Genomic DNA, 27279 nt, shown 5'->3' with positions numbered 1-27279 from the left:
ATTACCTGTGTGGTTACAAATATGTTTCCCTTTGTATTGTAAAGACAAAATAGCATTAAAAACAGGAAAAAGAGGAGGAAGCAACCCACAGGGATTGCAGGCTGGTACATTCACCCAGAATGCCTTTACTGCATCATCTTCTCCAAGTGCTCTTGGAGTAAGACTTTGACACTCCTGAGAGAAAGCCACATCTCTGGGAAAGTTTTTGGCTATTACTGGTGGTTTTGTTTATTTTAGTTCTGTTTGTTTGCAGGGACTTTTTTTAAAAACCAGTATTAGTCTATTCTTCCTCATAATGAATGTCTGAGAAAATGCTTTTGATAGATATAGCAGAGTCCAAAAGTTGAAGTTAATTAATAATTGGAATGTTGTGGAGTATGAAGTAATGAATACTAATTACTCCTTTCATGTCTGACAGCTCCCTGTGGACCAATACATCAGCCCAGACTTTAATTTGGTTCTGGTAATGGTTTCATCAATAGCACATTAAATCTGTGAGAAGATATACAGTTGAATCTGACCCACATAGTAGATACCACTGTCATAAAATGGCCACAGGCTGACAACAGCTGGGTAATTACAAATAATTAAATCCTCCAAACTCCAGACAATCCTAATTTTAAGTAAAATATATCTTATGGTATCAATCGACAGAAAACACATCTGGGAAGATTTATCAACACATGCTTTTTCCAAAGCAAATTTACTGGCTTACATATTAGAGAAATTGCTGATCTGTGAAGCATCTTCATAAAATTATCTCTCTTTAATCTTTCAAATCTCCCCAAATATTATTGAAGTGTTTTTGAACTTTAATCTTAGCTGGAGTAACCTTACTGCAAGATGTATTTCAGCTTGTTTCTGAACATACAAATATTTTCAAGACAATTTATGCTTCATCCTATGTTTAATTCCATGTAATTATTCTTTTAGTAATAGTCTTTAAGTAACATTCCCTAGAAAGAAACTTAAAACTAATAGAAATACTAGTTATATGATACAAATTTCTGTTTTTATAGACATAATAAAATGAATGGGAGACAGTATTTTACAGAGAGTATTTATTTTATAATGACTGAGTTTCCTGAAAGTTGAACCAAAATTAATAAGAATCATTTCTGCTAGCAAGTTTCCAGTTTATTAGATATTATTATGTTGCTTTTCTTGGAGTTGATGCCATATGATTGTTCTGTCATTGATTATAGATGTATTAGAATGAGGTCTTGGTGGAATTTAAGATAGAATCATATTAAAGTAAATCCCACACTAATAGCTTGTGCTTTCTGGAGCTCAAAGCTTAAGATTTTTCAATAAACTCTGAAGTTAAGTACTTCTCTCATTATGTCCCTGTGTAAGAATATTTTTATTTTCAAGTTATTTCATACCCTCCTATACTAGAATTCAGCAGTCTAGTCTCTCCCAATTTCTGAAGCCAAAAAATAAAGTTTAATTGCAGAAAAGACCTCCAGCAACCTTTCTATTCCTAAGTTCAATCAAGATTTTTTTAATTTTTTAAAAAAATTTGGGGGGGGGGGTAATTAGATTTATTTATTTGTTTGTTTGTTTCAGTGGAGGTACTGGGGATTAAACCCAGGACCTCATGCCTGCTAAGCACATGCTCTATCGCTGAGCTATATCCTTCCACCAAGGTTTTTTTTTTTAAGAGTAACATTCAGGGTCTACAGATCCTGCCTCTTCTCAGTCAACTTGCTAACACTGTTTGACTTTATCTGAAAGTAAATACCAAGCAGGGCCACAGATTAAGAACCTTTAGATTCTTTTCTTCACAAAAGCAATTTTCTTAAAAGAAGAGAAAAAAAAATAAATGAAACCAGAACTTCTTTATTTTTCATGGTATCTGATAATGTTTAAATAAGGATGTATTGAAATACATACAATATGTATGTTTTATATGTGTGGTATATGTATGTGAATATATATATATCTCAAAAGGGAAATAATCTGCTGTGGTTGTCTTCAACTTTATTTTTCTGTTCAGTGGTACCTGGACTCTTGCAACTTCAATCTTTATTTAAAAATTCTAATTGAAGTTTGCTTTTGTCTTAGAAGAACGCGTTGGTTGTATAAAGCAGCATGACAGTTAACTCATTTCTATTCAGGACTTTCTTTCCTTCCTTTCCTTGAACGTCCTGCCAGCTGTGCAGCTTTCAGCTTTCTTCAGGAACCAGGTTTGACAACTCGCACAGGCCTTCCTGCCCAGGTGGCTAAGTAACACCTGCCCTCTGCCAGCTGCACCTGACCCTTGGGCTGTTCTCAGCCAGAGCTCCTGAGCTCACAAGTCTAATCAGGGAGCTTTTAATTTTAAACAGCAGGACCTGCAGTAAGGCTTTTAGATGTCCATTGAAAAGGATTTTTTTTCTTCTGAGTGTGTTTTGATTCTCCAACTCATGGGACTATCTTATTTACTTGTCTCAAAACCCACCTGCTATCTCTTTTCCTTGACAAATCTGCTCCGATGAGGCCGGGAGAATGGAACCCCTCATCTTCAGAGAACGTCTTAGCCCTCTGAATTGCCCATCCTAGAGTGCGAACCTGCAATATAGTCAGTCATACAGCCTCTTCAGAAATTTCTTGAAAAATAGCACTGTGAGAAAGGTTTTGCAAAAACAAAGATCTCCTGCAGCCACTCCTAGTAAAGGCTTTGATCTGCCACAGAAGGAGATCTTTATTCTCAATTGAAGGTGCTGCTTTTCCAGGTTTGGTTTTACATGGCAATAAAAAGGTATGAGGGTGTTTGTTCACGGACTTAGGGGTGTCTGACCACTAGAGAAATTTATTTAAGTTTTTATGATCCAAGACTGATGACATTTTCAACAGTAGCTACACTAAATCTTGGGAAGAGGGCCAAAGTAGAAAGACATTTCCTTAGTTTCCAGACATGTATCTTAGAAATAAGGAATCCAGACTGTAATCTCAGATTTCACTCTCTTCTTGGTTATGCTGAGATGATGCTGCCTCTCTCCATTTGCAGAGATTCTGGTTTTCAGGTAAGTCTGATAATCAGAAGAACTGTTTCCCCGTATATCAGAAATGCTGTGAACATTCGCCAAGAAATCATTTTCAAGTATTTTAATGTAATTTGCATATCAGTCCTCCACAATAGTAATGACGTTTCATGACTTAAAGAAATTGCAAATCTTTTCATCCCAGGATATCATCCCAGGATAACTTTTGGTAGGATTGTGAATAAACTTTGAAAGAGTTTTGAAATCCCCTCACGTACCTGATTTTTATGCAAACCTGACACATGGAAAACTAAATTGATCATTAATTTGTGGGTGAGCATCTTTATTATACAGTGATTCATTCAGCTAACTAATGTGCATTTTTGGCATACTTAAGTATTATATTTTCTTTTCCTGAAAGCCAGAAGATAGAAAACTTTTATGTAAATTGAGTAATTTATTTTTTAAAATTTTGTAAATTAAGTAATTCACTTTGTGAAAATAACTACCTGAAATCATAGCTCTTTGATTAGTGCTGAGTAATCCTCGATAATCAGTGTTACTCTCTTTCATAAACAGGACAGAATGTCTAACCACAGGTCACCAGGGCTTGTTCTCTGAGATGTGTCTTTATATTTTTTCTCTAGTGGCCATTGATTGTTACTGAGTCAGTCATATTCTCTCAACACTCTCTTGTGATCGATCGTTAGAAAGGTCGACAAAGGCTGGGGTTACCAGCTCTCACCATCCAAACGGCATATTAACCTGCAGTGTGGTGCAGTGAAATGAACTTTATACTAGGAGTCTGGAGACCCAGGTTCTAGTCCCAGCTCTGCCACTAAGCTACGTGACCTTGGACAAGTCGTAAACTCTTCAGGTCCATAAAAAGGAATCAGCTGAATGATCTCTAGGGTCCCTTCTGGCTCTAAAATGACAATACTGCTAGGTGAGGCAGAATGTTGACAGCTCACCCTGTGTCCTATCCAATTAAATCATGGTGTCTGTACTGGGAAAAAAAACGATTTTATTTCAGTTCTGAGTTCATACACTCAGTCTCTCATGTCCAAACCAGCAATTCTCAGCCAGTGAGAAGAGAGAGCAGGCGGAGCTCACTGCCTTGGAGGGATGAATGAAAACTCTCTGGGAGCAACTCCAGCCCAGATTCAGAGATCCCTGCCCCACTTGCTTCTCACTGTGATGCGATGTCAGGGGCCAGAGTCCTGCTCCTGGGAAGCAGGAGCTCCAGCCGCAGAACCACTGCTTTAAGAGAGTAGAGTTCCAAGTTTTAGTGCCCTTCACACCTGCTGCTGCCTCTCAAGCACTCGGAGCTGCCTGCTGTGTTCTGGAAGTTACAGCCTCTGGTCTCATGTCTTTTAGAGAAACAACACAGTGAGTGTTTGCTTTTCCCACCCCTCTGGTTAACTCCATTGTTTTTTGGATCCTTCAAATCAGGAGAGAGCACTAGCAATCCGTTTAATTTTCCCAGATCGGAGATTAACCAAAAATTAACCTAGCAGCGATGATAAAACCCACTGAGTCATTATGCAGTTTTTGCCTTTCATAGATCATAAACGCCCCAGTTGAGGATAATTTACTATCCCTGGGAAATGTCAACCTACAAAATAATGTTTCAGAGCAAAATATAAAACCAGCTTTATAAGCAGACATCCTTCTCTCTTCTGTCAGCGTAGGAAGTTCCACAATTAACTGTCTCTTCACAGAGAAAATCAGACCTGTCCCTCAAGCAGTTAGATTTCTGGTTTTCAAAAGTGGGGTATGAGAATACCTCACAGCATATGTAAGTGTGCAAGGAACGTTTAGAACCACTGAGCTGTCTCTGAGCCACCTTACAGAGTGAGGCTTAACTGAGGTGTTTGGTTAAATACGTATTTGACCAGTTAAAAGCTTTTACCACCTGCACCCAGAAGCAAGACTGTCAGAACCTCATGCTCCACGTTGGCCAATCTCCCACTGTTTTTTCTTGAAAACCTGGGAAAAGAAGCACAGTTCTGTGTAGTGGCTGAGTGGAAAAATTGGAACTCGGCATTCTGGGGAAGTCCAGTGGGATTAGCTGCTGTTGCTTTGAGAGGAAGTCACGCTGATACCGCTAGCCGGTGGATCCTCGAGAGGATCCTTGCAATGGGCAAGCAGGCTTTCTTTTCTTTTTCTTTTTTTAAATTGAAGTAGTCGGTTTACAATGTTGTGTTAATTTCTGCAATTAATTTTACAATTCTGTGTTAATAAGTGATTCAGTTATATATATAGACATTCCTTTTCATATTCTTTTTCATTATAGGCCATTACAAGGTATTGAATATAGTTCCCTGTGCTGTACAGTAGGACTTTGTTGTTTATTTTATATATAGTAGTGTGTATCTGCAAATCCTGAACTTCCAATTTATCCCTCCCCACCCTCTTTCCTGCCTGGTAGCCATAAGTTTGTTCTCTATGTCAGTGAGTGGCCCAAGAGCTGAGGATGGTTTTCAGTAGTTGTCAGCAACAAATAAGAATATATGGCAGAGCTGGATGTGGCAAACAAAGCCTGAAACACTTATACTCTGACCCTTTACAGATGGAGCTCTCCACCTCCTCTCCAGGGATCTCTTCCTGAGACCTGAACACCTATAACTTTCAAATATATTAGTCATCCTGCTAGGGGCTTGTTTTGATTCTACCCTACCCCCACAAACCTCAAAATTAAACTGACTTCTTACCTCAGTTCCTAACCCTGCCATAGTGAGCTGTCCCATTAGACAACAACAGTGAAAATTCTAGACTTGATTTAGTCAGTGTTCATTTAAATTTACATTTTTAAAGTGGAAAAGTGTTTAAATTCTCTTTTCATCTGGGGACATAGGCTAGTGATTAAAAATGGAAGTTTATGGGGCATGAATCCAAACCCGGTGAAAATGCATAAGCAAATGAGGGGAAATGCAACCTGATCATGGAAAGTCGTGACAGACCTGGCATTTCTCTGAGACACTACAGAAGGGAGGAATACATCCAAACTAAGATGGTGCAGTGCAGTGATCAGAAAAGAATGCTGCCCATGCATTCCACACAGCAGGCTTCCTCAACTTCCCTTTTGAGCCAGTGCCCAGAGTACTGGGAGGTAACTTGAAGTATATGTGCATTTTCCTATAGATAAATTTTAAGTGTGTGTGTATATATATAATATAACACACACACAGTGTATATATAATATAACACACACACACACATATATATATATATAAAATTACGCTTTCTATGGTTAACTTTATGTTAAACGTTGCTATTCTTTAAGGGTAAAATGAAATCTGTATGTATGTATCATGTGTACATACAGATGCATACATAACGTATTTCATTTTGCCCTTAAAGAAGCAATGTTTGATATAAGGTTAATCACAGAAGGCATAATAATAGAAGTTATTATGTATTGTTACAGGTTCTTTATACGATTTATTTATGTAATTGTTACAGTGACACTATGAAGTGAGTACTGCTGTTACCATTTTACATATAAGGAAATGTAACCATATACAGGTATAATTCTTATTCCTCTTATGCTTTAGGAAAATGGAGAGTTGCTGAAAAATCATGAACACCTGGTTTTACAGCCTGTATGTATTATCAGGATACAGGAATGAAATGACACCTTAATATCAGTGATGGTTCATGGGAATCTCCTGAATGTCTGTGTTTTATTCTCTTTAGGTATATCAAGATTGGAGATAAAGAATGTGAATTTAACCAGAACTTTCACCTTATCCTCCACACAAAACTGGCAAATCCTCACTATAAGCCAGAATTGCAAGCTCAGACAACCCTCCTCAATTTCACGGTCACAGAAGATGGTCTCGAAGCCCAGCTGCTAGCAGAGGTTGTCAGTATTGAAAGGCCAGATTTGGAGAAACTTAAGGTAAAAATGATGAAATCACCCCCAGCATTTGTTTGGTGGCTGCTGTGCACAACTTAGAGTGCCAGACACAGGCGCGTAAGATCAGAATCCTGCCCTCCAGGGTCTTGTAACCTAACTGAGAAAATGAGGATGTATGTGAACAGTTAAGGAGCAATTCAAGGATACTTCTGACAAAGGGAGGAGTACGATTGTGCCCCAGATAGGAGATGGGCTAGCCGTGGGTCTTGTTTGATGCAGGTGACGAGGACAAGCAAAGAGGCCCATCAGTCATGGAAAGCAGAGCTCGGGAAGCGGGAATGTGCCCTGGAAGGTGGGATGATAGCAGACCCATTTATTCAGGGCAAAAGCAGGAAAAAGAGGAGTAATGGAATAAGGTTGAGTAAAAAAGGGCTTGCAGCTGGTTAGACTAGCATTTAAAGACAAATGTATGACTTTAAGTACACTGAGAAAAAATACTGAAAATAATTAAGTGCAGTGTTGAATGCAGTAAACAAGAAAATAGCACAGTAAGCCTAAAGATGTAGGAAGCAGGCAATAGAAGAAGTGAGTAGTTGCAGCAGAGACTGTATGGACTGCCAAGCCAAAAATATTTGCTATCTGGCCCTTTATGGAAAAGGTTTGCCATTCTTAATATAACTCCGTGGTTCTCAAACGGTGGTTCCTGGAACAGCAGCATTAGCTGGGAACCTCCTAAAATACAAATCTCAGCCCAGATCCCGCTAAATGAAAGATTGTGGAGGTAGCCTCAGCAATCTGCTTTACCAAACCCTGCAAGGGATTCTCATGCATGTTCAGACTCAGTTTGAGACTGCCTTCACTTGGATTTACTTCTGCACCAGTCAATGAGCAGGGCAAAGACGGCCCTGGGAGCAAGGCAGAGTGGAGTGGGCACGGTTCTCCTTGCAGGTCTCCCTGTAGGCAGGCGTCGCATCATGCCAGGAGAGCGATCCACAGCCCAGGGTTCAAAGGACCACAGGTGTGTGCCTTGTACACGAACTACCAAGACAGAAAGGGACCATGTCCATATTCGAAATGCCATGTGACCATATAAGAAAGCAGTCTTGTCATGGTAACATACGTACATGTACCTTTTCTTTTTTTTCAAAAGACTTGACAGTTTGGTTAATTTGTCTTCAAACATATGACAGTAAATAGCTATAAATCTCCTTGTGATCATTATCCAGCTTCATAAATATCAATATTTTGCCTCTTTCCCCCTACATATTTAATTGAAGCAGTTTTTAAAAATGTTTTTCTGTTTTGGAATAATTTTAAGCTGATTTACAGAAAAGCTGCAAAGATATTACAGAGTTCCTGTATACCCCTAGCCTCGTTTCAGTTTCTCCTGATGTCATCATCATTCTTTTTTGCAGCATACAAATAAAATTTGTCTAAAATGTTGTTCTCCTTCAATAAAACATACACACTCGATGTGTCCATTAAGAAATAATAATATTTCTCCCCATTTTTATAAGTTTTTTGAGATATAATTCATATACTCGTTTTGAGTATATGATTCAGTGCTTTTTACGTTATTCATAGAGTATCAGTTTTACAACATTTTGGTCACCTCAGAAAGAAAACCCATACCATTAGCTGTTACTTCCCCTGTCCCTCCCAGCTAGCCCCTGCCAACCATTATTCTTTCTGTCTGTATAGATTTGCCTATTTGGACATTTATATAAATGGAATCATAAAATATATGGCCTCTGTGTCTGGCTTCTGTCACTTAATGCTTTCAAGGTTTATCCATTTTATAGCACAAGTCAGTTCATCATTTTTATGGCTGAATAATATTCCACTGTCTGGATAGACACACATTTTATTTATACTCTCATCAGTTGATGGATATTCAGGTTCTTACCACTTTTTGTGTATGATGTTAAATGTTGCTATAAACATTCTTGTGCAGGTTGTTGTGCAGACATATTTCTCAGTTTTCTTGGGTACATACCTAGGAGCAGAGCTGCTCGGTCATATGGTAACTCTGTGTTTACTATTTGAGGGACTGATGGATTGTTTTCAGAGTGGCTACACCATTTTACTTTTCTACCAGTTTTATATATATATATTTTTTATCTGCTTGCATTAGGTGTATATTGCTCTTCTTTCACTAGTTTCTTAAGGTAAAAGCTTAGGTAATTGATTTTAGATCTTTCACTTTTAATACATGTATTTAGTGCTATAAATTTCCCTCTAAGCACTGCTTTTGTTGCATCTCACACATTTTGATAAGTTACATTTTCATTTTTATTTCAGAATATTTTTAACTTCTCTCAAGACTCCTTTTGTGCTATTTAGAAGTATGTTGTTTACCAGACATTTTGGGAATTTTCTAGCTATCTTTCTGTTATCAATTCCTTACTTAATTTTGTTGCCTTCTAAAAGCATACTTTGTATCTCTATTCTTTTGAAGTTTTTCAGGTATGTTGTGTTGTATAGCTAAGTATTTGGTCTATCTTGTAAATATTCTATGTGAGCTTGAAAAAAATGTATATTCTGATGCTATTAGATGAAGTATTCCATAAATATCAATTATATCTAGTTGAATGATGGTGCTTTTTAATTCAACTATATCATTACTAATTTTCTCTGCCTGCCAGAGCTGTTAATTATGGATACAGGCTTTTGAGTTCTCCAGCAGTGGAGTAGATTTGTCTACTTCTTGCAGTTTAGTCAGTTTCTGCTTCATGTACTTTGACACTCTGTTGTCAGACACATGCAGATTAAGGATTCTTATGTTTTCTTAGAGAATTGACCCTTTCATCATCATGTAATGCCTTTCTTTGCTCTTAATAATTTTTCTTATTCTGATGTCTACTTTGTCTGAAATTAATGTAGCTGCACCAGCTTTCTTTTCCTTTGTGTTAATATGGTACATCTTTCTCCATCCCTCTACCTTTAATCTAGCTGTGTCTTATATTTAAAGTGAATTTTTTTTGTGGACAACAGGTGATTGGGTCTTTTTTTGTCCACTGTGTCCATCTCTCTTAATTGATGTATTTAGACAATTCACATTTAAAGATATTATTGATATAATGGGATTGATACCTACTGTATTTTTCATTGTTTTTTATTTACTGCATTTGTTCCTTGGCATTTTTTTCTTTTTGCCTTTTCTAATTTTAATTGAGCATTTTTTGATTCTAGTACCTGTCCTTTCTTAGCATATATATTATACTCCTTTTTTTTTTAATAGTGGTTTCCTTAGCATTTGCTACATGCATTTGTAGCTAATCTAAATCAACTTCTAAGCAACACTATACTGTCTCATGGATAGTGACGCCTTTTAACAGAATATTCTCATTTCCTCCCTCCCATCCCTAATAACATTGTTGTTGTTCATTTCATTTACCTCTGAGTTATAACCCCTGAATACATTGTTGGCTTTATTATCTTGAATAGTTATCTCAATTAGAGTGAGAAAAATAAAATATTTTAGCTTCATTTATTTCTTCTCTAACATTCTTCCTTTGTTTATATAGTTCCAGGTTTCTGATCTATATCATTTTTCTTCTCTGAGGAAATTTTTTTTAATTTCTTGCTAAGACAAGTTTACTTGTGATAGAATCTCTCAGGTTTTGTTTATCTGAAAAAGTATTTATCCTGCACTTTTGAAGGATAATTTGGCAGGATACAGAATTCTAGGCTGGTGGGGGGGGGGGTTCTTTCAGCAATTAAATATTTACTCTTTTCTTGTTTGCATGTTTTTTCAAGAGAAGTTTCATGTAAGTCTTACCCTTTTTTCTCCATAAATGAGGTTTCTTCCCCCGCCCCCGACCCATGGCTTCTTTCAAGATTTTTTCTTTGTTTTTGGTTTTCTGTCATTTGAACATGATATGCATAGGTGTCATGCTTTGTTATTTATCCTGCTTATTATGTTGTAAGCTTCTTCGATCTATAGTTTGGTGAGTGTCATTAATTTTGGAAAATTCCTTGACCAGTATTACCTCCAGTGTTTCTTCTCCATTTTTTTCTTTCTTCTCCTTCATGTATTCCCATTATGTGTCTGTTATGCTTCTTGTGATGGTCCCACAATTCTTGGATATTCTTTTCCCTTTTTTTCGTTCTTTTTCTCTCTGCTTTTCAGTTTGGAAAGTTTCTGTTGACATATCTTCGAGTTCACTGATTCTTTGACTGTGTCCAATCTGTTGATGAGCCCGTCAAAGTCATTCTCCATCTCTGTTAGTGTTTTTTATTTCTAGCATTTCCTTTTGATTATTTTGTAGAGTTTCCATCTCTCTACTTACATTGTCCGTGTGGTCTTGCGTGTTATCTACTTTCTGCATTAGAGCCCTTAGCATATTAAGCATAGTTATTTTTCACACCCAGTCTGATAATCCCAACATGCCTGCCATACCCAAGTCTTGTTCTGAGGTTTGCTTTGTCTCTTCTGACTGTTTTGGGGGCTTTTTGTTTGTTTTTGCCTTTTGGCATGCCTTATACTTTTTTGTGGAAAGCCAGACATGATGTACTGGATAGTTTGAACTGAGGTAACTAGAGCTTTCGTGTGAAGTTTTATGTTTATATGGCTGGGATTTAAATTGTGTGTCATGTTTGCTGTAGCTGTTTTGTGTCCTGGTCTTCAGTTTCCTCTCCTACCCTTGTGTTTGTCTCCCTTTGTCTTTAGATTTCCCTAGAAGCTCCTATTCTAGTAGAATCTGTGTCTGGCAGCTCTCACAGCCTGGTGATGTGGTAGTGAGGCATTGTGGATGGGAAGCATCCTATGAGCTTCTGGTTAAATCTCAGGGTTTCCTAGTAGGGCTGAGTCACTGGACTTTGACCTTCAGAAGAGTTTCTTGTCATTTGTTTTTATCTCCCCTGTGTGAGCTGTTTAGTCAACCCCTATTCCCTCCCATGTCAGATGAGGCTCTAATAAAGTAATTTCCCTTGAGGACAGGCTCTTGTTAAGTGAACAGAAAGTTCTTGACATATTTTAAATGGTTGATTTCCTTTGGACGTATTTCAAAATGGTTGCTTTTCCCTTTTCCCTGCCCAAAGCAGGAGTAGATTTTTTTTTATGATATTCACTGTGAGAACCTAATGGGTCTCCTGAAAGTAAACTCACAAAAGTTGGAAGGCTCCCTAAGACTGGTTCCCCTGGAGTTTAACTCTCAAGCTCTGCCTGCAGTTATTAGCCAGTGACTATGTTCCTGATAAGCTGTGATTGTCTGTGTTCACCCATCTCTGCAGTTTTCAAGGTGATATTTGCCCTGTGACCTCAGTTCTCTGACAGATGTAAGAAGAGTTGTTAATTAGCTTTTTTTTCCCCTGCTGTGAGTAGAATAATGACTTCTCATTTTTTAGATTTGAAGCAGAAACCAGAAGTTTCTTCCTACAGGTTCATGATATTAAATGATTATGAAACATGGTCATACTCTGGACCCTGGATTGCAACCAACTCTTAACATGCCTTCTGAATTTTTTAAAATTATGTGTATGGCTTTAATGCTAAGTGTGTTTTATTATGGATGATTTCCATGAAATGGATGAAGAATTCATCCATTCATGCTTAAAAATATGAATTAACCACCATTTCTGACACTTCTTTTTGTTTGTGTTAGTTGGTTTTGACGAAGCACCAAAATGACTTTAAGATAGAGCTAAAGCACCTGGAGGACGACCTTCTTCTGCGTCTTTCTGCGGCAGAGGGGAGCTTTCTAGATGACACCAAGCTGGTAGAGAGACTGGAGGCAACAAAGGTCACTGCGGCCGAGATAGAGCACAAGGTAGGAGAAGGCAAAGGCTCCCTGCAGGTCTCAGTGCTCTAATGGAATGAAGTGCTGGGGTGAAGGCGTAATCAAACTTGGCCCTTTCTCTAAGAGGACCGACTCTGTGGAATTCAGGTCTTTTAATAAACCGCCCTTAAAAAGTGCGGGGTTCTGAACGGAGACAGAGATGGTTAAATTTGTGCTTCTCCTAATTCAACAAAGATCCAGTCATTCAAAGTGGACTCTGTCAGGCTATTATTTTTTTCTGAGTGACTAAATTTGGAGAAAATTGAGCCCTGCTGTCGTATAGGGTCTAAAATCTAAAAAGGCTTAGCATCCAGCTCTGGCAGACTGACATCCTACAGTCTCACCACAGGTTTCCTGGTCTCTTGTACGTTGTAGAGAAATACTTAGAGCTAAAGTTTTGTTTACAGGCCTTAGTGCTGGGAGACTGAGCAAGGGGTGATCTGCTGCTGCGCTCAAATGCGTTATTCACTCTGAGAAAGTGACATTTCCTAAAAGCCAGAAAAGATTTCATTTAGTGGACTTCCTGCTGAACGTCCAACATGGGTCTCAGATGCCTTGTGCATGCACTTTGGACTTTCACAGGTGGCCGCTAATCCTTAAAATTCTGTTGTTTCAAAATGAGAGGAACCCTTTTTTGCTTTCTGGGATAGCCTCATTACTAAGTAATCTATTAATTACCCAGCCAGGGCTGTGTCACCACACATCCAATATATTTGTCTTAAGTTAAGCAAGGAAATGGAATCCCAAATTACTCTCTCCTTTTAAGTGAGTGAATTCTAGTGGCTCCTAAGATGGTAACGATTAGAGCAATTAAGTAAATTAGGTCTTAGCTTTGAAGTTAACTTCTAATTGTCTCTTAAGATGTCTCTTCCTATCTTCCTAATATATTGCCATGTAGGGACTTCCCTCTCTGCTGTACATTTTCTTTATTTCCTTTTATATACAAATAGGATGAATCAAGTTTATTTTTAAAAGGTTGAATAAATACTGTATCTTATAAAACTTTAAGACCAGCAGTAGTCCTAGAGAGAAGAAATAAATATTTCTGTCTTGAATTAAAATGAATATGTTGGTTGATGATGGTGTGTGTGTTTAATTACCTCTCTGAATGTACCCAGAGGCTAATGCAAAGATAAACTAAATGGAAATATATGAGCATATGGATGATCTGGTGCAAAGTCAGAATTAGACACTCATGAGAGTCTTCATATAGAAGGCTTTTTCGTAAGCACGGCTATTGGATATTTTATTGACCTTGGCTGCTTTTGTATACCTTGTTGACTAATAAAGTTGTTGGCACTGAATCGACCCAGCAGACTTTTAAGAGCTATCCCTGGGAGGTGATACAGCTGGGTTATTAACCCCTGAAAGAGAGAGGGGAGGCAGGAAGGTGACATTACTCAGAATAAATTCTGCAGAACCAAAAGCAATCAGGTTTGTTTACTTGGTAACCTTAATATAGCTCGAGTTATGTCCACTCTCATTTAAAACTCAGCTTGTAAAAAAAAATTATTTTAAAATAAGAATTTAATCCTCTTAGAAAGTCTCAAGCACATAGATGCCATATGTGTTATCTATTCTGATACAACTCATTTCTCATTTCAGATATGTCACTTCCATCATATAGAGAACATGAAGAGTAAGTTACCTATGTTGTTTGATCCCACTGTAGGTGACTGAAGCCAAAGAAAATGAGAGGAAAATCAACGCGGCCCGAGAATGTTACAGACCAGTGGCAGCAAGAGCATCTCTTCTCTATTTTGTTATTAATGACCTCAGGAAAATCAACCCCATCTATCAATTCTCTTTGGAGGTAATGGTGACTAAGCTAAGGAAAAATGTTAACATCAGGAATTTAGCTTGTTTCTGGAAGTTTAGAATTTATTTTTAAGCAGTTGGTGCATCCAGTAAAGAGTCATGAGGATCTGGCTAGCAAAAAACAAAACAAAAAACAAACAAGTAAACAATATCCTCACTTTCTCAATAATTTTCATTTATAATTTTCAATAAGGCTTTGAGATAATTAAATTTTGTGACATCATAATACGTAGTTGTTCTTAAACAGAGTGGTAAGGAGTTTATAAAAAATAAGGGAATTCTCCTTGAGGCTCCTGTACCTTATTTGTGACAGTGTGGGTGTCTTAGAAAAGGATTCCCCATTTTATTTTGATATAGAGAAAAGGTGAGAATAACTCTTGATTAAGCCCTTGTTATATGCAAGGCACTTTCATACTTTGGTTCATTCTTATGCCTGAAATATCTCAATGAAGTGTATTATTTTATCCCTATTTAAAAAACTAGTAGTTTGAGTTTTTAAATATATTGCTGAAGAACTCACGTTTTGTAATTGGAAGAGTCAAGATTTGAACCTATGACTGATTCCAAAGCCTCTGCTCTTCTCTTTGTAAGGTTCTGCCTCTGGGCAGTATTCATTCAGTCAGTCAGTTCTTAAATAGCTATTGCAGTCAATCATAGGGCCAGGTGCTGGACTGGTTACTGAATGCACCATTTGGAAAAACACAGATATGAGTGGGGATATATGGATGTGTGTGTGTGTAGAAGTGATTGTGTGTGTAGAAGTGATAAGTACCATAAGAGAGAATCATAGGGATGGAGGGGCTGTTTTACTGGGGGTTCAGGGAAGACCTCTCAGAGGAAGTGAGATTGTAGCTGATTCCTGAAGGCTAAGTAGCATTTAGCCATGAAAGGAGTGTTTGGGGTAATAAGGATGTATGAGACATGAAAAAGGTTTTGAGATTAGAGGTAGTGAATGAATCTATGTGACTGGAGGGTAATGAGTAAGGGAGAAGATGGCAACACGTGAGTCCTGAGAGGTAGGAGGGTCTAGATCATACGAGGTCTCACAGGCTGTGCCCAGAGTTTGGATTATAGCGTGTGTGCAGATAGAAGTCATTGAAAGGTTGTAGGCAGATGACTGAGGTGACGGCAAAAGACTCAGGGAGACAAGACTCAGAGAGACGTGGAACAGACTTAGGATTTGAAGCTCGAATAATTGGCTCTTGGAGGTGGATTGGATGTGGGCATAATAAAGAGAAAGGGTCAAGATGGAACAAGTGCAGAAATTCTGAGAAGCACAGTGGGGCTGGACTTTAGGACAGCCACAGTGTAGGAGGTGGATAATAAAGCAGCCCAGGACTGCACATGTACCAAAACTAGACTAAAGTATTTCAGGTAAACTACAGAGCAACTCCCATCATGAGCATTTTTAAAAACGACTAAACACGAGATTGACAAATTGAATCCAGCCCCATTTAAAAAGCACAATCTATTATGCCCAAGTGGAATTTATGCCAGGAATGCAAGTTAACATTAAAAATCATACAATGTAATTCTTCATATTAATAGAATAAAAGGCAAAAACCATATAACAATTTCAATGGGAGTGGACAAAGAACTTAACAAATTTTAACACCTAGTGTAGAAAACAATCCTGAGCAAACTAGAAATAGATGGTGACTTATCTATGTGATAAAGGGCATCTGTAAAAATTTCCAGCTAACATTATACTGAATGTTGAAAATTGAATGCTTTCCTCTAAGATCAGGAACAAAGCAAGGATGTCTTCTAGTCAACACTGCACTGGAGTTATAGCCAGTGCAATAATACAATAAAAGGCCCAGAAATTTACAAAGAAAGAAAATTGTTTTTTCCCACAGATCACCTGACCATGTATGTAGAAAATTATAAGAAATCTACCCAAAAAAGCTACTAGGACTAAGAAGTGAGTTTTTAGCATCATCGCAGGATATAAAGTCAGTATACAGAATTCATTGTGTTTCTGTATATGAGGAACAAACAGTTGGAAAATAAAATTAAAAAGTCAATACTATTTACAGTAACTTCTAAAATCATGAAACTCTTAGGGATAATTTTAACAAAACAAATACAAGATCTGTATACTAAAAGCTACAAAACATTGTTGAAAAAGATTAAAGAAGGTCTAACTAAGTGGAGAGAGAGACCATGTTTACGGTTTGGAACAATCCCTGTTATGAAGATACCAGTTCTCTCCAAATTAATCTATAGATTTAATTCAGCTTCAGTCAAAATCCTGGAAGATTTATTTGGCAGAAACTGGCAAACTGATTCTAAAATTTGTGTAGAAATGCGAAGGATTTAAAATAACTATATAATTTTGAAAAGAGAAACAAATTTTAAGACTTACAGTACATGATGTCAAGACTTACTACACTAATTTATCTAAAGAAAAATACATCAATCAATGGAACAGAATAGAGAGTCCACAAGTAGACCCACATATGTATGGTTGACTGATTTTGGGCAGTTTTCTTATACAGTTATACCTACACTTTACAAAATGATCCTAAATTTTCACCCTAGGTGTTTACCCAAGGGAAATGAAAACATATGTCCACTCAAAAACTTGTTCATATATGTTCATAGATATATTTTATTCATAATAGCCCAAATTTGGAAACAACCCAAAGGACTAAGACGTGAATGGACACACAGTTTGATTTCTGCATACAGTGGGATATTGCTCACAGTATAAAAGTAGGAACTACTGATGCACACAACATTGATATATCACAAAGTCATGTTGAGAAGAAGCCAGGCACCGACAAGTACACATTCTATGACGCTGAAATGAATCTACTGTGACAGACACAGTTCAGCAGTGGGCAGGAGTGGGGATGGATGTGGAAATGCACTGTGAAGAGGCACAGGAGAACTTTTGTGATGACTTGAATAGAAAGATTCTACATATTGATTGCACTCATTGTTACTAAAGTATATACATTTGTCAAAACTCATTGAACTGTATGCTAAGTGGGTATATTTTATCGTGTGTAAGTCAAAAACTGATTTTAATATGTAGACGTCAAATGAGTACTTTGTTAATACCTTCTTATAAATATTTACTCTGTCTTCTCATTTTAGGGTTTTACTTTCACTCAAATATACATAATTCAAAGCAAATCAGTCTGTGGTCTCTGGTCCCTGTCCATCAGTCAAAAAAATTCATATTTTATGTATGTCTATTTTAGATATATATTTATCTATAATACATAATCTATAATATTTTATAATATATATTTATATAATCTATTATATAGATATATATTTTTTACATATTATATATTAGGATATATTAGCTATATATTTAAACATATAGAGATATGTGTAAAAATACAGACCAATTATTACTAAGGTGTGGAATAGAGTAATAAACAAATATTAAGAGTGATTTTAAAAGTAAAGAGATAATCAAAGGGGATCACAAAGTGAAAAACAACAGCAAAAAAGAAAAAAAAAAAAACAAACCTCAAATAACCTGTTAGAAAATGGGCAGAGAACTCGACTGGACTTTTCTCCAAAGACGATATACAAACGACCAACCAGCGTTTGAAAAGATGCTCAACATCACTAATTCTTAGGAAAATGCAAATCAAATTCACAATGAGATACCATTTCACACCTGTTAGGATAGCTACACTACTGAAAAAAAAACAAACAGAAAATAATAAGTATTGGCAATGACAAGGAGAATTTGGAACTGTTGTGCACTGTTGGGAAGATTGTAAAATAGAACAGTTACTTAGAAAGACAATATGATAGTTCCTCAAAAAATTGCCATATCATTCAGCAGTTACCACTTTTGGACATTTACCCAAAAGAATTGAAATATGGTCTCAAAGAGATATTTGTACACCCATGTTCAAAGCAGCATTATTCACAATAAACAAAAGGTGGAAGCAACCCAAATGTCCATTAGTGGATGAACAGACAAACAAAATGTGCTATGTACATACAATGGAATATTATTTAGCCTTAAAAAAGAAGGAAATCCTGACACATGCTACAACATAGATGAACCTTGAGGACATTAAATTAAGTGAAACAAGCCAGTCACAATAAGACAAATACTGGGGAGGAGGGTATAGCTTAGCAGCGGGATGAGTGCTTAGCATGCACGAGGCCCTGAGTTCAATCCCCAGTTCCTCCATTAACAATAAATAAATGAATAAACCTAATTACCTCCCCCCTCCAAAAACAAAAAACTGAAAAAAAAAACCCCAGAATTAAAAAAGTAAGACAAATACTGTATAATTCCACTATATGAGGGATCTAGAGTAGTTGTCAAACTCATAGAAACAAAATGTAACATGATGATTGCCAAGGGTTGGGGGAGAGGAAATAGGAAGTTATTATGAAATGAGTTTTTTTAGTGAGTTGTTATTTAACAGTGTTTTTCAAGAAGAAAATATTTTGGAAAACATTTTGTGTGTTTTATGACAATTAAAAAATATGTATTTTAAAAGTGCATGAATAAGAAAGAGGACAATACAACTCAGTTGGCTAGGGAGGAAATGAGGTTAGATGTTATGAAATAATGTTAAAAATACTAATAATGGCGGCAAACTTTCGGTGAGCACTTACCATGTGCCAGGAGCTATTGTAAGAGCTCATGTAATTCTCGTAAAAACCCCGTCCTATTCTCTCTCCCCATGGATAAAGTGTAGCCCCGTGTGACTGGGACTAGCTGGACCTCCAGCCGTCAGTGTTCACCTTTTAACGTTAGGTGACTTCAATTCCCCAGGCTTTCAACATGCTGTTCCACAGAGCCATGGAGCAGGCTGACAAGGTGGACAACACGCAGGGGCGCATCTCAGTCCTGATGGAGAGCATAACTCACGCCGTCTTCCTCCACACCAGCCAGGCGCTGTTTGAGAAGGACAAACTCACCTTCCTGTCCCAGATGGCTTTTCAGGTGAGGAAATCAGTCACTCGAAAGCATCCCCAGGACCAAAGTCACACATCGCTGTTTATTATGTACTTCTGCTGAAGGGAAGTGCAGGCACCTTTTTTGGAAGCCCTTGGTGGCGTGAGGAGAGTTGGATTGTCCCAGAGCATATGATTATTTTCTAGTAAGGTCCTGGTGCAGCAGTTTGGGTGTGTTTGTCCTTTCAGCAACCACATCAGCTATCACTCTGAAAATCAGATCAATGAGACATTCTCCTCGCCTTCCTGGGTCCTGTTCAGACATCCCAGGTACTACTAGGGAGTTTCTTGGAAAGAATCTCAAGGTTAGGGTTCCAGATCTGAGGGGTCCTAGGAGGCTTTCAGAGCCCCTTTAAAAAACAGTGAACGGATGAAAAGAGCTCTAAGTTTCACAGTCCCACCTTCAGTGAGACCTACTACCCTTTTTCTCTTCTTGATGGGGAGTTCTGCAAGAGATTTTGTGTAATGTGCCCATGATAAGAAAAAAACATTGAGAGCCACATTCCTTGATGAAATAAGCATGTGGTCCTTTTATTATTTCACTTACTGTGTAACTTTTTCTGTTAGTTCGGATTGTGATGAAGGATGTCTCATTTATTTTGTGATCTCCGAAGTGACTTGCCCAAAGAAGGCATTTTAAAATACCTGCTGTTGGGGATAGGGGTGTAGCTCGGTGCATGCTTAGCACATATGAGGTCCTGGGTTCAGTCCTCAGTACCTCCATTAAAAAAGATAAATAATACTTATTTTTAATAACAATGTTTTAATTAATAATATTTTATTAGCAATAATTTTCCTTAAAAATAAATATAATAATAAAATAAATATAAATAAATAAATAAATACCTGCTATTAATAGTGATTAAACTATCACTTCTCTTTCAGTAGTTTTGATATTAAGAGATTCCTTTGTGTTAAAAATGAATATATGGGTGTAATCATTTTATAATGTATGTGATAAACAGAAGTAATGCATTACAAAATAAAATGTTTGTTTTTAATTTTTCCCAGTTTTATTGAGATGTAATTGACACATAACATTGTATTAGTCCGACGTGTTCAATGTAATGATTTTATGTATGTATATATTGTGAAATGATTACACAGTAAATGGAGTCAACATCCATCACCTCAGACAGTTTCAAATTTTTTTCTCATAGTAGGAACTTTAAAGATGTACCTTCTTAGCAACTTGCAAATATACGATACAGTGGTGTTAACTACAGTCACCCTGCTGTACATTACAGCCCCAGGACTTATTTTTCTTATAACTGGAATCTTATACCTTTTGACTACCTTCGGCCATTTTTCCACCCACCTCTGGCAACTACCAATTTGTTCTCTGTATCTATGAGTTCCTTTTTTTTTTAGATTCCACATAAAAGTGAGATCATGCAGTGTTTATCTATCTCTGTATAACTTATCTTCCTTAGCATAATGCTCTCAAGGTCCATCCTTGTTGTCACAAATGGCAAGATTTCCTTCTTTTCTATGGCTGAATAATCTTCCACTGTTTATATGTGTGTGTGTGTGTGTGTATACAGTATATACACGCACACATATATACCACATTTTCTTTACCCATTCATCCATAGATGGACACTTACGTGGTTTTTATGTCTTGGCTATTGTAAGTAATGCGTTGAATATGAGAGCATAGATACATTTTTGAAATAGTGGTTTCATTTCCTTTGGATATATACCCAGAAGTGACTTTGCTAGAGCCCATGATAGTTCTGTTTTGAATTTTTTGAGGAACATCCCTACCGTTTTCCATGGTGTCCATACCAGATGTAAAGTGCATTCCCAACAGCAGCACACAAGGGTTCCCTTTTCTCCACATCCTTGCCAGCATTTGTCATCTCATCTTTTTGGCTAACAGCTATCCTAACAGGTGTGAGGTGATATTTCACTGTGGCTTGGATCTGCCATTTCCCTGATGATTAGTGATGTTCAGCACCTTTTCATGTATCTGTCAGCCATTTGTATGTCTTCTCTGGAAGACTATCTATTCAATTCTCCTGCCCATTTTTAAATCAGATTGGTTTTGGTTTTTGCTGAAGTGTTTGTGTTCATACATGTTGTTCATAAACAGTCATGATAGCACGTGACTTGCAGACACATGCATGCACATCTATTTAAAGCTTCCTTTTAGAAGCTGTAGATAAATTATAATCTGTCTGAAATCTTGACAATCTACATAAATCAAAGCTTCATATATATGTGGAAGATTCCTTGTTTGTTGAAGTTGAATTAAGAAAAATTAATTATCCAATAAAATAATATTTTGATGCATGCATGCATTTTGAAAATATCTAGAACTTTTAAACAGTGTAAACTGCAAACATTTTACCAGCTTAACTTTATAACGTGTTACAGGTTTTGTGTGGAAATTAGGAATATTTGATTTGTGTCCCCCCAGAATGTTCTATGGACTTCTTATCAGTTCTGTAGCCAGAATGTCTAAAGTTTGTTTCAGTTCATGATATGTTTGTTTAGTTGTATCCGTAAAACAGTAACTTCCTGTTTTTCTCAATATAATCTCACATATAAGAAAAATCTCTCATGTATCTTAGTTTATTGAATGTAATGTCCATAGTGGGACTAGCTTGTAGTACTAGCTTCTGTTTAGTAGTTCAGTCCATTGTCATCTGAGGCTTTCTCAACTTGTATAACAAGCTTTAAGATGAGTTTGCTCTAACAGCAGAAGGCTAAATATGAACGCATATTTCAGATATGCTGCTAATAGGTGTAAGTATTAAAATTGGAATAAGCCAGCCTTCATAATTTGCTGTTAGATTTCTAATCAAGATTTTAAGGTTGTTAGCATCATCCACGGTTCTTTATTTCAACTATAGAACAGATATATATCTATAGGGATTCTCAGAAGACTTAGTTCTACCTGTTTAATCATCTGTTAAGTGGTGACTGCTTCCTTGATTTTTGATGTAAACCAAATGACGTTCTTCAATTTTGTGTCCTTTCAAGATTTTGTTGAAAAGAAAAGAGATAGATCCTCTTGAATTGGATTTCCTGCTTCGATTCACAGTGGAGCACACTTACCCAAGTCCGGTTGACTTCCTAACTACGCAGTCATGGAGTGCTATTAAGGTATGTGAGGAACGTGATTTTTCAGTTCCCAAATCTTATTTAACATCTCAGTTCTCTCAGATGTAGAAATGTAGTTTAAAAAAAAAAAGGTGATATTTCAGTTGTAGATATATGCTATTTTTAATTTCTTGAGGAACTTCCATGCTCTTTTCCATAGTGGCTGCACCAATTTACATTTTCACCAACAGTGTTCTAGTGTTCCCTTTTCTTATGTGGAAGTAAAGGAACTTTTGACCTATTTATGGGTGGGGAAATTGTTAATAAATATGTATAATCCACAGGACCTTTGGTTAAAGTCAAGAAATATAAATTTTTTTTTCAGTTGACCTGAATCTAATTTCTTTGTTTCGTTTTCCTTTTTATATTTCTCCACTTGTTTTGTTAATTTATACAACAGTATAGTAATTTATTATCATTGTAAAATGTGTAAGCAGAACAGAATGCTGTAGAGAAAAAAGTTAAAGCATTCTTCACCTCCAGTTATCCATCTTTATTTCATCTTTCTGTCAGAAAATCCTACTAAAAGGTTATTCTCTCAGGCTTTGGAATTCCTGGGATTCTCGTAATATGCTAAGCTTTGCCCTACTCTTTTTTCTAAGATGGAAACACCTCTGTGTATTGAAAATAACTGTTATTCCTTATTTTCATAGTATGTCTAGATCTTATTTTTCAAATGGAATTTTTAATTAGACTGTTACTTTAGAATTACAAATTCAAGTTCAATTTTTGTTATCAGTCAAGGTCTCAGCAGAAGACAAATGGCACAAAGTGTGATTTTTAAGAAGTTTAAAACAAAGAGTGTATTTTCATAGTATGGGAAGAAAGATGAGGGGTGGGGATGGGAAAGGAGTAGTTACAGAAACTACTTGAGAAGTGAAGCCAAGCGAGAGAGCCAACCCGTAGAAACTGTGGCATTGGTGAAGAAACAGCCACTGCCAAACTGTCACCACAGGAAAGACCTGGGGACGAACCAGCATGGTCTCTCTTCTCCACTCTCCAGTCTCTTGCCAGGGCTTCCTCTTGGTCAAACATAGTCAGGCAGCTTTGTTCAAGTCATCCTAAGAGATCACCCTCTTTGCAGGGCAGAAAAGGGTACAGAGTCAACCTGGAGAGGAAATGAAGGCTACCCAGCACCACTGTTTGCACAGGAGACAGCCACAGGTCTGTATCTCCAACTCTCAGCTATGGTACCCACTATTCCCATCTGTTCCCTACTGTATTACAGGCGGTAGCCCTCATGGAAGAATTTCGTGGCATAGACCGAGATGTGGAAGGATCTGCCAAGCTGTGGAGGAAGTGGGCAGAATCCGAGTGCCCAGAAAAAGAAAAGTTACCGCAAGAATGGAAGAAGAAAAGTTTAATCCAGAAGCTGATTATTTTGAGAGCAATGCGCCCTGACAGAATGACATACGCTCTCAGGTGGGGGACAGTTAGCATTTTCAGAAATGCAAGGTAACCTAGAGGAAACTTAGTCTTAGGGACTAGGAGTATCTGGAGGAGGCATTTACAGTCCATGTTAATGAAGTTATTCTGCACAAATTTTGATACTGTAATCAGTACTATTCGTAAAATTTGTAAAACATTAAACAGTGTGCTTGGCTCTAGGCAGACTTAGCACATCTTTCCTGCAGAGCTTAATTCTGCAGTCAGTAAGGGGAACAGGAAATCTATGGAAATGTTCTAGGAAGAGAGATGGGTGCCTTCAGAGGTCAGGGACATGCGTTATCCCAGCATATTTCCCATTGGCTTTATTTCGTGGTGGCATTTTGGCTCCGAAGATTTTGCCCATCAAACAAAAAATGGATTCCTTTCATGGAGAAACTCATAGTCCTATAACTTTATGACCAATGCAGTTTAAAAGCAGAAACCCCTGTCTGCATCTTGGTTTAAGAGTCCTTTTTCTTTGCCCTTTTGGCTTTTAAATGGTAATATGCTGTTTAAGTCACAGGAGTCGTGGTCTAATTTGAATTCACCAGCCAGAGAGTTCTCAACTTACTTCCCTATCGTTGCTTCTCTCAATAGTATTCATTTGCCTCAGGGGTTTTTTTTCTCCTTCGCTTTGTCTAATTCCGCCAATTTTCCCTTTGTAGAAGCCTCTGCCGCACCCTCCTTTACAAGTTAATTCTGCTTAGTAGTACTTGCTTTCTGCTAAATCTGATGCTGCTGGAAAATAATCCCTGCTTAACTGAGCTTCCCTGTGTTAGAAACACCCCAAAAAGCATTTGTATATTCATGAGAAGCCCAACAGGCTGGAAAATTGCACCGTGGCAAATCTAATGAACTGTTAATAAGTAATGGGCGCTGCGGCAGGGGATTTGGGGGATACAAAGCCATGTGCAGGCAGCTGATGGTACTCAGAGGGGGTTCTCAGTAGCCCCCCAAAATAGAATGTATTCTTCTGATTTTCAAGGCTTCTATAGCAAGGAGGAATTTCACTGACTCTACTGCATAAATCTAGCTGGATTCATATTGCCATTCTTACACAACATCCCATAGAAAAAACATAAGCATGGTTTACTTCCTTCCCGTGCCTGTGGTGTAAGCTGATTCAAGTTGTGTTGCTTTTCAAGGTCAAGGACACTGAACATGTCTTTGGCATTATTCTTTTTTCACAGGAATTTTGTGGAGGAAAAACTGGGTGCAAAGTATGTGGAAAGGACCAGACTGGACTTGGCTAAAGTATTTGAAGAAAGCAGCCCAGCCACCCCAGTGTTCTTCATCCTGTCTCCAGGGGTAGATGCCCTTAAAGACCTAGAGGTCCTTGGTGAGTGGCCAGGAGGCTGAGGCCGGCCATGCAGCCCTCCCCCTCACCCAATGCCAACCCCACCTTCCTTCCAGTTCACAGTTATCTTAGTGTTTTTCCTTTTCCTTTCTTTCTCATTTGTTGGAGAGTGAGTGTATGGGAAATGTAATAACACTCTAGTCTGAAGAAATGCTTAAATGGAACATTCCTCTGGTTGGCATAATGCATGCTTCTTTTGTACTGTTTTCTACCTTTTGACTAGATGGGGCCAGAGGGCAATTTTCTCCATGCTCTTGTAATCTTGTGCCCCCTGTGTGTAAATAATGGTCATTAGAGCAAGTCTATTCGATTGTGCCAGGCACTGTCGCTTTGTGCTTTGGATTAGTATTCCCTGCGGCCTGCACGGAGAATTCCAGGTTAATAGAGCTGTGACCTGACTGTGCTAGATTCAAGCACAGCCTCACAAGGTGAGAGGCTCCTGCGTTTCCCCAATGAGCCAATCCGGTCAAAAGCGGATGTGGTATCTACCACACGTTGCTCCTTTTTATGAGGGCAATGCTTTGCTACTCCTGCAAGAGTTTATGAAGCTCAACAACAATGCCTGCTGTCTGTCAAAATGGCAAAAGCTTTCTTACCATGAAACCAGAGGAACTGATTTCCACAGGCTTTGCTAATGCTTACAAGGAGGCAGCTGTTGAGAGCTTGAAATGGTGCTTGTTGAAACACCAGAGGTGTAGTTTGGATTCTTCGGGAAAGTGACCTAGAAGGTAGTGTAACCGAGTTGTTGACCAGACCCACGCCTGGGTCCTGGCCTCGGGTGAGACCCCTTGTCTCGGCCAGGGAGGTTTTTTTCCCAGTCGGATTTGTGCAGCTGATAAGGAAACCAGTGCTGAGACTGGAACAGCACAAGCTTTACTCAGTGGCCAAAGAATGGAGAAACGGGAACCTAGATTGCAAGTCAACTTCTCAATCCAATTTGGGAAGAGACACCAAGCATATAGGAGGATGGAGGTAAAAGGGAGGGATTTGGAAAGAGGGTAGGAATATTCATAAGTTATCTGAGAACAGGAGTGTGGTTTGAACCTGGAACTGATGCATCTCCCCTTTTCAGTCCTCATATGAGCTTTTCTGGTTGTTGTCATGGTGACTGTCAACTGCCATGGCTCTGGGGGCTGTGTCACTTACCATGCTAATGTACTACAGTGGGCGTATAGTGACACTCAAGATCCACTGGAAGTCAAATCTTCCACCATCTGGGACCTAGTTAGTTCTAACAAGTTCTTGTTTTTTTCTCTTTGCAGCTTCCTCCTGAAACTTAAATAAGAGTAACTGGTTTCTATCTGAGGGAAGGGTAGGGGTGTGATTCTGGGGCAAAAGCCTTGGTAAGAGTAGCAGCAGGAACCACAGACGGACATTGGACCACACAGTCCCAGACTCTTCTCACGTCTCCGTGACTCACTTTTCCTCTCACTGTGTTGTGTCCTCCCACAGGCAAAAGACTTGGGTTTACAAGTGACTCGGGAAAATTCCACAATGTGTCTCTAGGACAAGGCCAAGAGATGGTGGCAGAAATGGCACTGGAGAAAGCTTCCAAAGGAGGACACTGGGTCATACTCCAGGTGAGTATTGTGTTTTCATGGAAAACACTGGAAGTGAACATGGATGGGCAGTGCAGAGCTGCCCTGCCCAATGGAAATGATCCTTTCACGTAACACCTGGTGATCTGCAAAGTCCTGGGGGCTCTCCCAGCATCATGACACCTCCAAGGGTGACAAGAAGCTCTGCTGACAAGGATGGCTACCATCTTTTGAAGAATTTTCTAACCATTATGCTTTAAAATGTAAAACATTAGAGGGAACCCCATCATTCTCCTGTCTTACAGATATCTAGTGCTTGTGGACAAACAGGCTTGTATAGAATACCAGTGCCGCCATCATGGTATTTCTGATTTGTGTGTTGCTTTAAAGTTCCAAGAGTGTTTTTTCCTATCTCACTGTCTCCTGTAACTCTGATTGTGCCCCTGGCTAGTTGTGTAACATTCCCCTTGCTTAT

The 27279-nt window shown here is 38.1% G+C and overlaps 1 protein-coding gene across 8 annotated transcripts in view; it reads left to right on the top strand.

Annotated features, from left to right (window-relative positions):
* The window catches only part of DNAH11 (dynein axonemal heavy chain 11), a 280729-nt gene that overhangs the window by 226509 nt on the left and 26941 nt on the right, over positions 1–27279 (top strand). For 5 of the 8 annotated variants that reach the window (XM_074367350.1, XM_074367352.1, XM_074367351.1 and 2 more), the window contains 8 exons: positions 6666–6870; positions 12435–12599; positions 14281–14421; positions 19192–19362; positions 22362–22484; positions 23710–23903; positions 25100–25248; positions 26719–26846. In XM_074367350.1, coding sequence (XP_074223451.1) covers positions 6666–6870; positions 12435–12599; positions 14281–14421; positions 19192–19362; positions 22362–22484; positions 23710–23903; positions 25100–25248; positions 26719–26846 — 1276 coding nt within the window. The other 3 variants (XM_074367357.1, XM_074367353.1, XM_074367356.1) reach the window with 3 other exon arrangements.

This window comes from Camelus bactrianus, chromosome 7, assembly GCF_048773025.1.
Source record: "Camelus bactrianus isolate YW-2024 breed Bactrian camel chromosome 7, ASM4877302v1, whole genome shotgun sequence".
Classification (NCBI taxonomy): domain Eukaryota; kingdom Metazoa; phylum Chordata; class Mammalia; order Artiodactyla; family Camelidae; genus Camelus; species Camelus bactrianus.
Note: the sequence above shows the minus strand (reverse complement) of the source record. Positions and strands in the feature narration are given on the sequence as shown.